The sequence below is a fragment of the Struthio camelus genome, chromosome 13, assembly GCF_040807025.1.
Source record: "Struthio camelus isolate bStrCam1 chromosome 13, bStrCam1.hap1, whole genome shotgun sequence".
In the NCBI taxonomy this organism is placed as follows: domain Eukaryota; kingdom Metazoa; phylum Chordata; class Aves; order Struthioniformes; family Struthionidae; genus Struthio; species Struthio camelus.
Window position 1 is genome coordinate 14,486,592 of NC_090954.1, and position 12,670 is coordinate 14,499,261.

The following is a 12,670-nucleotide window of genomic DNA, read 5'->3' on the forward strand; positions in this document are numbered from 1 at the left end:
ATTATGTGAGCTATTGCAGTGTTTTTTCCCCCCCCTCAGAAATAAACTATGGTAGAGAAACAAGAGGTTCAGATTTTCAAAACTTTCCAGTGATTTTGACAGAGTGGCCTTTTCTATGTCAGAAATCAGGTCTGTGTCACCTGGGGTAGAGCGAGAAAAAAACCTTCACATTGCCCAGCACTGCTCCTCAGACACAACTAAGTCTTCCTCCCTTAGCAAATTTGCCTCATTTTGGACTAAAGTCTTTTTTCAGATGCGCACAACCCTGACTGACTAGGTATCAAACCGAAACAGATTTAAGGGGGACACTTCTACCTCTCCCATATGGATCTCCTAAACTGGCACACCACTATGAGACAAAACCCAGAATCATCTAAAAGTTATTTTGCTGCCTGGTTGTACTAATAGTCCTCTTTCTGTGGCATGGCATTGAATACCTGAGGAGCTTATCATTCCCTTTTTTACCTTTCCTGTCAGCTTATCGAGTGATGATTCAGTGCAAAGATGTTATTTTCACTTTATGTTGCATAAGGTACATGTGTAGGATGCTTGCAAGATTTAAATTACACTTAAGTGGGAGGTTCTGGAATCAGATGTACTCTGACATCTAATAGAAAGCTGCATCTAGCTTGCACACTAAAAATCTAAAAAATATCCAAGAAGCACCATCTTCTTGTGAACAGACCAAAAATTCCAGGTTTGTCTTGACTTGCATTTTAAAATTAATCCCCCTAAACTCCCTACTTGTGTTGCTTCTTATTGGAAGATATCTGATTTCCAGTGTTTTGATAAGCTGGTGTGTTCAGGGGTGGAAATAAAGGCCCTTCCCACTAAAGCCAGCTATTGTAGTTCCTTAATTGTTGCCCTTAACAGTTACCATCTCTTGATGTTGGCCCTCACTTCTTTCTTAGCACTGGAAGAAACTGAGCAGAAATTTCTGGGATGGAGGACAAAGATGGGGATTTCTTGATATAATGCTGAAAACGGAATTAGATAGCAAAAAGAACAAATAAAGACAGTGAAATATTTCAGCTGTTTGAAAAATAGAATTTTAGCAAAATCATGGTAGTTTGAAGTTAATTTCATTCCTTGTAGGAATGGGCAAGAGGTGAATTTGGTGTGGAAAACAGTGCATCATGAGGATCCTAAAAAATTCTCTTTAGTGCCCAAATATGCACATTTCTCTTTAAGGAACTGAAGGTCAAAACGGTTAATGCTGAGAGGCCAAATTAGTAATATATACATCCAAACATACACATATATATGTATTTGTAAATACATGTGCACACACAGACACACACACACAAAAATATATGCGATGTGGGTCGTCTCACTGTTGCAGCCATGTATGGCAAGCAGCCATAATGACAACTGTGGTATTTTAAGTGATTGCAAATGTGTTATTACTCCTATAGCTTTACAAGCAAAAATGCTTTTCAACTTGAGAGTGCTTTTCAGATTGTTAACCCTGAATCCCCTCGGGGTGGGGGGGGGGGATGCTCAGTGCTTGGTCACGAGCAAACACAACACCCAGTAGAAAGCAAGATTAACTGTAGATAAAAGGAAACGGTATCTCTCACCAGATCCACTTCATCCCCTAGAACCCTTTGTTAACCCTTTGTCAAAGGATTTTCCCTTTAATGGGTATTTAGTTTAAGGGTTAACTTTGTCAGAGTTAAGAGGTTATTGTCAAAGGGGTAACCCTTTGTGGGCATTAAACATTTTCCTCTGCTGCTGCCACTGGAAGACTCTTTCAGAATCAGTGTCAGACTTTGGATTGAAAGGGAGAGAGGTAAACGTTAATGTGGAGTAAACCCAATGCCCAGTGAACCACACATATTTCACACAAGCACAATGTACATGTGTACATTTCACGTACGAGTCTAGACCGACTGCAATAGGGTGCAATAGATTGGTGCATGTGCCTGTGTTTCCCGGAGCCGGGAAACAGCCTGTCTGTGGTGTCACTTCTCTGACACAAACCATCTTCTAATTTCCATCCTAAATATATTCATTCTGTCTTCCCTTAAAGCAGATATGCTTATCAAATGAAATTACACATTGAGGCACAGAATGCATTCCATGCCAAATTCCATATCATCTTCGCATGTTTCCCTATTTCCATGACATTAAAAAAGAGAGATGTTTGTATAGAATTTTATTCTTGTTTGGAGAGCTACTAACTGCAGAGAAAAGAAGCTAGAAAGCAGGCCATCTAATTGCTCTATGCGATTGCCTGTCAACATAAAAATATTCCGTACTCTAGCATTATTTAATCAATCCTCACTATATCCTTACAGAGAAAGGCCAGCATGTATCACTAACGCACCTTCAGAGGGCAGCGGGAAGGCCGAGATAAACGACTTTCTAGTCCGAGAAAGGACGTCTGTGCAGACCAGACTGCCCAGTTCTCTGCTCTACTGGAACCTAGCAAGCCGCCCTGCTGTCCTTCCTCACCCTCATACCCACCTAAGGAAAATCTCTTCTCACGGTAACTCCCATCCCCACTGAGTAGGGGCCACAAATGCATCTTGCATAAAAGGGAAAGACCAGCAGAGTGGAGCAGAGCGGAGCAGCACAGGGTGTCCCAGCAGGTACTGCAGGAGGAGGGCACAGCCCACCCCAGAGGACATGCGGCTTGTGCAGGCAATACAAGGGCACTAGCCACAAAGCACAAAATGAGGGCAGAGCAGCTGGTGTCCTGGGGCCTCCTTTTGGGCTTTGCACGTAGCCAGGCCTGACTTCTCCTTAGCAAATGGGTCTGGTTTAGCCCAAATGCCTGAACTCACTCGTTTTTATATCCATCTGAAAAGGTCATGTCCCCGTCAGGGTGCCCGGAGGAGCGCAAGGTGAGGCGACGCGCATGGCAGTTGCTATCCTGCTTTCAGAAAGGAAGGCATGGCTTCCTGACACCCTCCTCCTCACTGTTTCCCAATCTGCAAAAGCAGCGGTGGCTTTTCTAGAGCTTTTTACCTCCACCATCCTTAATAGCATTTACTCTCTACAAAAGTTTGGGCTCAGTTTTCTCTCTTCTGTTCTGAGGGTTTCAGAAATAGCTGTAATTGCTCCACGGATTGCTCACTGTATTTTGTATTTGTCTGAGTCACAGGAGCTGACAGAGATGCCCTTTAAGGGCTTATCTTCATTTTGGAGTATGCTTTCTTTACCGGCTGCCTGACTATCTTATTGCCCATAGAAATACAGGGAATATCTCCGTGCACCAACACTACGGGTACCAGTATGGAGTGTCAAGAAAACGACTGCATTTTTAGCAGGCCCACAAAGAGCTGCTTTTAGGATTCTGAGACGATAAAATGCTGCTTACACAAAAAGATGCTGGATTAAATTGTTCACTAGGACGTTTCTGATTAAACCTAATCCTATTAGGAAAGGTATGACTATAAATTCCGAATTTAATTAAATCTACGCCTGTATATTTTTTCCAGATTGACCCATATAGTATTTTCCAAACGTCTTCTTAGAGATATCACTTGGCGTTAAAATATCATTGCAACTCAAATTTCCACTACAAGGAGAAAAGCCAAATATCAATATTACTAAGGAATTAGGCACTTAAACTGTATATTACCCTGCTTTTGAAAGCATAATATTCAGGTCATTTTTTTAAAGACCTTTTTTTTTTTTTTTTAGAAGATTCATTATATTTTAATCTAATAAACCTCATCCCCTGCAAAGCAGCCATGGGTTCCAATGCATCCTGTTACCTGCACTCTAAAGAGTTTATGGCCTTTTCCAAAAGCTGCCATGCAGGGCTTTTGGTTAGTTGTGTTTTCTTGTGTTGAACACAACATAAAGCAAAACAGTGCCAAGCTGCAAGCCACACAAAAAAATGAAATATAGAATTCTATGAATTTCTATGTACTCACCTTATTTTCAGTGTTAATGGTAAAAACAGTGTCTCTTTGGTTCAGAAGTTTACAAGAATATGCAATGTTAACTGCTGTTTCCTGTTTGTCTCCTGTCAACACCCAGATTTGTATCCCAGCTTCTCGAAGAGCTGCAATAGTGTCAGGCACTCCCTCTTGCAGCCGATCTTCAATCCCTGTTGCTCCTAGACAAATGGGAAAAGAAGCAGTGAACTAGGTTTATTCTATTTGGTAATCACATTGCTCTCCTCCCCCTCCCCCCCACTTTTTTTTTTAACTAGATCTTTGACTTTAAATCATGATCCTGCACTTATCAAGAGCTGAGCCAAGGTATTGTCCAGGAACTAAAGACAGGCACAAAATCCACATTTGGCTTAACATGATCTCAACATGTCAGCTATCAATGATTTCTGGCTCTTCATTTTACTAGGTGGTAGAACGATGCATGTCGTTTCTTCTTAACAATCCACAGTGACACGGTACTAGCAGAGGAATCACGTCATATGCATTTTTAACGTACTGCATCAAGGCTCATCATAGCAACCAGATAAGACGAACCTTGACTATTTAAATGAATGCTATCCTCCTGCCAAGTCAGATGCTTCACTCATCAAAGGGAGAAGAAAAGGTACAGCAAGTTTTCTTTTTTTAAAAACACACAAACTTAGCAGCAGATGCCTACACTCATCCTGAAGGTAACCACCATCTCTGAATGTCACAATATTCCCCTTTTTATCTCTTCCACTAGAGGTCAGTTTGAAGAAGCTGTAACTGTGACACATTAAAGATAGGCACTGATTAAAGCTAAAAGAATACTTTTTGTGAAACTAAGTATGAAAGCATACACCGCCTCTAGAGGTGGCAAAGGTGACAGATTTCGACAAGAGCTACATTGCCTCTTCTGTGATTCTGCTTATGGCATTTACTGTTATTACTACAATTTTTTAAACCACTGCAGAGATTATAAGAAGCCATAATGCTAATAGCTTGCATTCATAGACATTCAGGATAACAAATTATGGGCACAGACTGTATACACAGAAAGATGAAAACGAGGAAACTCTGAAAATCAAAATCTTAAATAACAAAACATTTGGATATAAAATAGAAAAGGAAGCAATGAAGTGGTCCTTAATTTAACAGAAAAATGTTTGTAGATGGTGATGGTGATGCACAAGTACCCAGAGAGGTAACTTTTAGCAAAAAACATCGCACTTTTACAAAGCGGAGAAAGCAAACATGACCGAATGCAACGACAGTAGGAATTCGCCAGCAAGAACGCGTGTATGTGGACACTTTAGTTACTGTTTTTGTCATACAGTTTTACAATTACAAAAATTCCTTTGGAGATTGTGGTAAAAATTGAATTTTATACATATCTATTATGGACACAGACGTGATTGAACTATAGGCACTACGTTATCTGTCATGTCACCTGAGCCACAGGAAGTGTGAATATGCATGTTCTTAACTCATGACACAGGAAAGTTTCGATACACTTTTTCAAAATTACTGCTCCTCAAAACACACATGAACTTGTTCAGACACTGCAATTGGTTTGTGCATCCTAGCCCTGAGACTTCCAAACCTCAGAGGAAGACTTTTTGATATAAATTAGTATAAGCTGCTGTCTGTCTGATTGCCAAGAATATCACAGGAGAGCAAGTGATACTTCACACAATGACAATTCTTATTTGTAGCTACCTAGCAAGGTGAGTTTGGTCTCCAGGTGCTGCGCAGTCTCCATTAACAGCTCATCTCTGTTGTCAATCGCAGCTTCGGCCTCACGACGAAAATTGGCCCATTTTTGAAAGTCATCTTCGTTCAAGATCTGCATAACGGAATTGAAGCAGAGCTCATTTCAAGTTCAAGTAGGAAGAGAAGGATGCCAAAATTTTGAATGGCAGAGACTTAATCCAGGTTGGTAAAGCACTGTATTGGCTTTAAAAAGCACAAACTTTTCCAATAGACGTCTGCAGGAACTAGTGGCAATGAGTAAAATAGACTTGCCTTCCTGTTTGTGTAAACGGACTACAGCTAAGACTTAAAAATGCAGTTGAGAGAAACTATTGATCACACAGTCCTTAGCTGGGACTCTGAACTGGAACATGCAGTTTCTGAAGGTTGCACTACCTCTCTCCAAAGCTTGAATATGACCTATTTGTTGCACATAGACAACTTCTGTATGAAAGTATCAGTCTAAAATGTACTACGGCAGGCTGAGGGCAATGTTTTTGAAAGATGAATGCCAAACAAGAAAGAAAACAGGCTCTCTCCCCCGTGGACTTTTTCTTTCTTGCCTGGAATAACTCTAAATAAGGGCAGCTAGAGTTATTATAAGAGAAGCAGAAATGAATGTTTTGAGGCTGACCAAGTACCCATTATCCTCTCATCCTGGTTAGATACTGAGGAAGAAGATGGTAAAAAAGGCTACAGAACAATCAAACAGAGGGGCAGAAAAATGGGCTTTAACTTGCTTGCTCCCTGAAGCGGTAAGACTTACAGCTATTACAGTTTTTCTAATAAACCTGTTGGCACATACACAGCAGAGCTGTAAACAATTTTAGGCTAATGCCCTGTTACCTTCTTAGCTATGCACAGAGTTCGTAGGCCATCACGGGCATAGTAGTCCAGGTGCTTCTGTGTTTTATCTCTTATTCTTCTCATTCTTTTCTGTGTGTTAAGGTCAGCTGTGAAATACAAGCAAAAAGTTCCATATTTTAAGCACAGATCATTTCAGACCTAAAGACTAAAAGGGAGTGGACATTAGAGAAGACTGGATGCTAATGCAATAGCAATTCCTTTCACAGCCCATAAGTATTGGCCATGTAATCCATAAGCCTGAAGTAGTTTCTTGTTTCCTTTAAGATGATATTACTTGGGTTTTTTTGTTTGTTTTTCTTTTTTGTTTGTTTGTTTTAATGTTATAGCACCCTTGCTGACAAACTGAAATACAATGGTCAGGCCCTTATGACAGTATTATTGCAAAATACACAACTCACATGAGTTAAGGCTTTCACTGAATCTTAATTAGCTGATTCCATATTCCAAGCACTACTCAGGTTAAACAAACACCTCAGCTCTTGATCTGTACTACGCAGAGCTTATTCTTTTTAATAATCCTAACAGCTAGATATAATATTGGATATGGAAAAGAGTACTGTAAACTACTTGCGCCTGTTTATAGGCAGCGTAACAGAAATGGCTCACTGGCCGTACTCCATTACCTTTGACGGGGTCTTCCAGTAAGTCCATTACAACAGAGTCAGCTCCTTTTGTGTAGACGATGATCTCCTTGGTTATAGGGTGTCTCACCACTACTGACATCCTTTTCCTTACTGAATCAAATCCCAAGGTGTAGAGAATGTCGAAAGTCAGGAGGGTGCCTTGTGGCAACCGCACGGTCACCTGCTCTGGAGTCCGGGACACTAAGGTAAAACTATATGCCTGGGCAGCATAGACAAGAGCTGCCTCATCTGGGCTCTCAGCCTCATAACAAAATTCTGGTGGCAAAGAACTGTGAGAAACAGATTTAAAAACCTCATCCAAGGAAGCACTGCCAATATCCGTGCTGCCCTTCCCATTACCGCCGTAGCAGTCATCGTCGTTATCGCAGCAATCCAGCGCGGCAAGGCGCTCGTCGGGGCTCTTTGCACTAAAGCTAGCTCCAAGATCTGAACTAGACTGAGATGATGCAAAAGATTGACTGAGACTTGCTAATTTTAGCCGCTGGAATATCTGATGAATCCTCTCCAGGGTGATTCCTGAAGGTTTTATTTGTGGTGGGACTGTAACCTAGAGATATGAGAAAACATCAGGTACGCTGTGGTTAAAAATAAACAAATGTGAACTACAGGATACTTTACAATACCTCAATATTGTCTGCATCTAAATGACAATAATAACAAAAATATGATGCAATTTCTTTTTCAATTTAACTTCAGGTAGGTGACTTCAGTAGAGGAGACATAGCTGAGCTGGGATCCAAATTTGGTGGTGGTTTGTGTCTCTGGCTCTGAAGCAGAGATAGAATAAAGCCCCCTGTAATTCTGTTAACGGCCTGAGAGATCAGAGAAAACCCAGTACTTAAACGATTTCTTACAGTAAGCATAATCTAAAATTTAAAAGGAGAACTGCAGAAACTGCAGTGGCCGTAGCCATTTATCAAACAAAGAGTTGTGTTAGGCAGGGATGTATACAGGCAGTGAAACCGTAGACATTACACAAAAGGTACAAGAACTAGAGGAAAACTCCAAAACAAGGCATTTCTCACCATGTCAGGTTTCACTGAACACCGCTACGTTGTTAAATGGATCAAGCAAAATTAATTTTCCTCATAAACTTAAAGTTTGATTACCCTTTGTCTTGGCTCTGTAGCCGTGGAGACCACAACTGTATTACAGATGGCAAGGGCAAGAAAAAAGTCAGTAAGGGATGTGGCAGTCTTCATGTGTGTAAATGGAGACAGATTTTCAGTCTGGAGTGCAGCTTCTCTCACTCTCCTCAACAGCCTGCTATCAGGAGCCACATCCTTTTCCTGGAAGAGAAATCACTTAATGTGGATTATTCCCATTTATGACTGTCCTTACTGAAGATCAATCACCTTCATAGTTTCCTGTTGCCTCTCATTGAATTTATACCTAGAATTATGTAAGGTAAATGTCTTCTGTACCTAACATCTACAAGACAAAGATGGTGTTCTGAAGGCTGCATGACTAGATTATTAAAAGGACATGTATCTTAAAATAGAAGGCAGTTTCACACTTTTATTTCTTTTGCTATCTACTAGAATCAGAATAATCTACACTATATCCTCAAACTTTGAAACTGCTGACTACTGCATTACAGGGTGTTGCAAATGGAGGCGGATTGGGGATCTCCCATTTCAGTGGGGGAGTTGATTGTTACTTCAGATGAGACTACGTTTTGCGCATGACTTGGTTACAATAGCATCACTTTTCATTTCTAAAATCATTTTGCTTTGCACCCCAAAATAGAAGCCATCTCAAATTGTTCTTCTGTAGTTTTACAATGAATAAATACATATATACACATACTTCATTTGTTCCTGAAATGAGACTGTAATTTTACTATCACACTCTTCCTAATCAAACCTACATTTGCAAGCCAAACTACTTAACAATGTCACTTATCTACAATTTAATCTGATGTAGGGCTATGGGAGTACTACTCTTAATGGAAATTATATGTTAGCAGAGTCTAGTTTGGATTTAATTCAAGGCCGTATTTAACAAGAGCTTCCACATTTAAAATACAAACCTTCCTGTGAGCCAGCACTTTTGGATGCCCTCTTAAAGGAACTGGCAAAGTGATTTAGCTCCTTTCTAGTTCATCTCTCCTCCTTCAACCTGGCAAGGTTTTCCAAAGTTTCCCAAATATGCAACAGCAATCAATCAACGACCTTCATGGCTACCTTGTGCTGAGCTGCACTTGCTACATTGTAACTCCTGCTTGTTAATGTGAGCAGTGGTTCTTAAATCATCCTAATAATTGAAAATAAATCTATTGCTCATTTTGCAGCGCAGAGCTCAGTTGAGCTCCAAAGACAGAACAAGATTATGCACTAAAACTTCTCTGCTGTGAGAGGTTCTGGTTTCTCCGCATCAATGCTTTCGAGCTTTTTTGAGCTGCATATAGGGAAAATTTTTTAACAGAGAAGCAGTCTCCTCTCTAACAAACAGATACATATTGACACAATCCTGATTTTTTTGAGTTATCTTCCGAGGTCCCTTAAATGGTAGTGGAGGCTGAAAACCTCAAACGGTCACTCTTTAGGACCCTCTCATAGTGTTGTGCTGCAACACACAATGGGTAACTGTGTTTCTGCTGGCTGTATTGAACTTGCTATATATAGCAATTGCAAATATCTTAACTGGACACTTCCAGAGAAGAACATATATGGTCAGACGGAACTCTCAAAACAGTTACGTTGGGAATTATATTGTATTCGAAACACTTATCATTAAAAACATACTGTTTGTCCAGCTATCCATACCATTTCTTCATGCATTACCACAATTAGAATAAAGCTCAGGAACCACAAATTTTTACACATGGATCTCAGCCCCTCCTATCCAACTTCATTCTATCTGTTTTTTTTAAATCTATATCCTCAATATCTGCCTCTAAAAGTTCATGCTAAAAATGACAGCTCACTAGTGAGTATTCTACTTCAGCTGAAACTTTCTGAACTTAAAATTTTCCTCTTGAAAACCTGAAAAATTGTCAGACAAAGAAACACTGACAGGTCAGCTGTGGCCTCGAGATAGGTTTTAAAAACAAAATAAAACAAAATAAAAACTTGTCAGAGAAGTTTTTCTTTCTCCTTTGCTTTTTCACATCTAGTGAAAACAAGGCTGACCAGAATTTCCCTGTTTTGCTTCAGCCTTAAGGAACTTCAGGACATACAAAAATTCAGTTGAACAAGTCTGTTCATCGACTAGCCTGAGCAAATACAAAAACCAAGAAAAAGGAAAAAACGAAACAAAACACCTTTAATGAAGATTATTAAATTTATTGCCCTATCAATGTTAGTATATTAGCAAAAATGCTAACATGTTATTTATAAAATGGCTAGTGTTATTCAGTTTTTAAGAGTAATTAATTAACTTGATAGCTTTCCTTCTACTTAACGGCACTAAAGCCTAATGCCATAGGAGAACTGAATCTTCAAGAAATGTTTTTAATAGCAGGCCACTATTTATTGGAATTATTAAATCTAGAAGGAAATATGCTATCAAGATCTTAACTCATAACAGCATCGCACCATAGACAGAGTAGGTGGTAATGTTCTATCTTGTTCTAAATTTTCCTATTGTTTCATAATATTTCTCCTACTCTTCCAAAGTTCAGTTAAGTCTTTCTGCCAAGCATAGCGCTGTCGGTTTTACAGTACATTATTTTATTTTTCCTTCTGATAATTTGCAGCAGCCACAAGACATCACATTAAGAAAAACACTGGCATTCTCTCCTTTGAGACACACAAAGAAACCAGTAATGTGGCCAGTGCTACCTTCTAGGCTACAAATGAAACGATATCCTCTTGTTGAGCTGAAGGCTGTCTCTCCAGAAGGCTAGATAGACAGAACAAAAATTTCACTTTCAATGGAGGTGTGTAAGAACTGGTGTGTCTCTTCTTTTTCAAGTTACATTAGACACTTTAGATAGGGACTTGCCCTTTTCCCTCCAGACTTCTCATAAATTGATGAAGTTAATAAGTCAGTTACTGTATTTCTCTCTCTCAGACTCCCTGGGAGATTTATGAAATAAAGACTACACCTTTCTTCTTTCTTTTCCTATCCACGTAAAGCCTAAGACACATGCAGATGTTAAACATTTTCATGGTATCAGTATAAACACTATGGACATGACAGCAATTCTCAACTTTAAATCTTGGGAATAGCTTGAATTTGAGTTCAGATAGATCTGTCCAGGACAATCTCTAATTTTCCAAGGGTAACTGTTAATAGTTAGAGCTCTACCTTTCTGATGTGCTTCTAGAAAAAGTAAGAGAGATAATTACTGCCATTAAGTCAGAAATTTGCTATTCTGTTGTCAAAGACTTGGTCAAGCTACCTCTCACCAAGTAGATTTTGCCACTGAAATGCTGGGGGCTCTAGATGGACATAGGATTCATCGTGTCTTACGAATTGCATTTTTTTCCAGAGACTTTCCACATGGGTCATGAGGACTGTGGACAAAATTATCAGAAGGGGCAAAAACAGAGGGTAAGCCCTTGGAGTTAGACACTGCATCATACCTATGTTATTGTTACTCGAGAAAAGACAAACAATGCTATTTATTTATTCTTCTGGGATCTGCAGGCTCCAGTTTAATTAACTTTGTCAAACACCATGAAATACCCATCGTTCTCATGTCTATCTCAGAGACACACTGAGATGAACACATTAATTGATGAGAGCTTCTCAGATTTCAGCAAAACATCAAAACTTGTCAAGCAGAGAACACACATTCACAAGCAGGCAGGTTGAAATACTTTTTGTAGCTGCATAGCTTCCTAATTGCAAAACTGCTCCGGACACTGAGATGAAGCCTCAAACATGCTGATTTGAATCAATTACCACCGTAGAAATGCACTTAAATCAATATATGCAACCTTGCTTAACACTGATTCATGTAAGGCTGATTTAGAATAATAATTTTTTTGATCACAGCCTAGATAATTTTGCTTCAAAAATTATTCACATATAAATTTGATATTTGTAAATGATTGTCTTTTGTTTGGTACAGTTACTTTCCAATTAAACTCTTTATATTTTGTAGGATACTAGTATGTTAACAGCCGTCTTGGTTTAAATTGCTCTTGGCAACTGTTCTGAGTCGCAGGTGCTCAAAGCAGATGTTCTGCTAACCCTTACCCAAAACCACTGTGTTTTCTCAGCAGTGCAAAGTTCTTCAATTTTCCTTTTACCCAAGGCTACCAGTTTTCATGAGCAGTTTTCATGCAGCTGGCAAACCAACCCTTGGAAACTTGACATTTATTAAGAAAAAAACCTGAAAACAAGAAACTATACAGTCCCAGCTACTGGCCTTTAGACATTATGTTGTTTATTACAGAAAGTAGAGCTTTTTCCCTCTTACATTGTGCGGATCTGAGGAAGCTCAGTTTCACAGTTTCATAGTGAGAATTGTGCTTGACAATTGTTGACTGCCACTGAATACCTGAATAGGTTTTTTTTTTAAACAGTCATTCACCCAGAAAGACTCCGCAAGCCTCACATTAATCAAATTAAATAGCAACC

At 39.4% G+C, this 12,670-nt stretch overlaps 1 protein-coding gene and 1 long non-coding RNA gene across 7 annotated transcripts in view; one reads left to right on the top strand and one right to left on the bottom strand.

The window, feature by feature from the left end:
- The window catches only part of LOC104151033 (uncharacterized), a 91,031-nt gene that overhangs the window by 74,015 nt on the left and 4,346 nt on the right, over positions 1 to 12,670 (top strand). Inside the window, exons 8-12 of the long non-coding RNA XR_011143963.1 lie at positions 2,301 to 2,491; positions 4,360 to 4,515; positions 5,664 to 5,807; positions 6,290 to 6,379; positions 11,574 to 11,635. This is a non-coding gene — a long non-coding RNA (uncharacterized lncRNA). The remainder of the gene's footprint in view (positions 1 to 2,300; positions 2,492 to 4,359; positions 4,516 to 5,663; positions 5,808 to 6,289; positions 6,380 to 11,573; positions 11,636 to 12,670) is intronic.
- The window catches only part of ATP10B (ATPase phospholipid transporting 10B (putative)), a 331,169-nt gene that overhangs the window by 18,029 nt on the left and 300,470 nt on the right, over positions 1 to 12,670 (bottom strand). For all 6 annotated transcript variants that reach the window (XM_068959946.1, XM_068959947.1, XM_068959948.1 and 3 more), the window contains 5 exons: positions 8,245 to 8,424; positions 7,115 to 7,682; positions 6,471 to 6,577; positions 5,592 to 5,718; positions 3,888 to 4,072 (listed from right to left, as the gene is read on the bottom strand). In XM_068959946.1, coding sequence (XP_068816047.1) covers positions 3,888 to 4,072; positions 5,592 to 5,718; positions 6,471 to 6,577; positions 7,115 to 7,682; positions 8,245 to 8,424 — 1,167 coding nt within the window. The remainder of the gene's footprint in view (positions 1 to 3,887; positions 4,073 to 5,591; positions 5,719 to 6,470; positions 6,578 to 7,114; positions 7,683 to 8,244; positions 8,425 to 12,670) is intronic.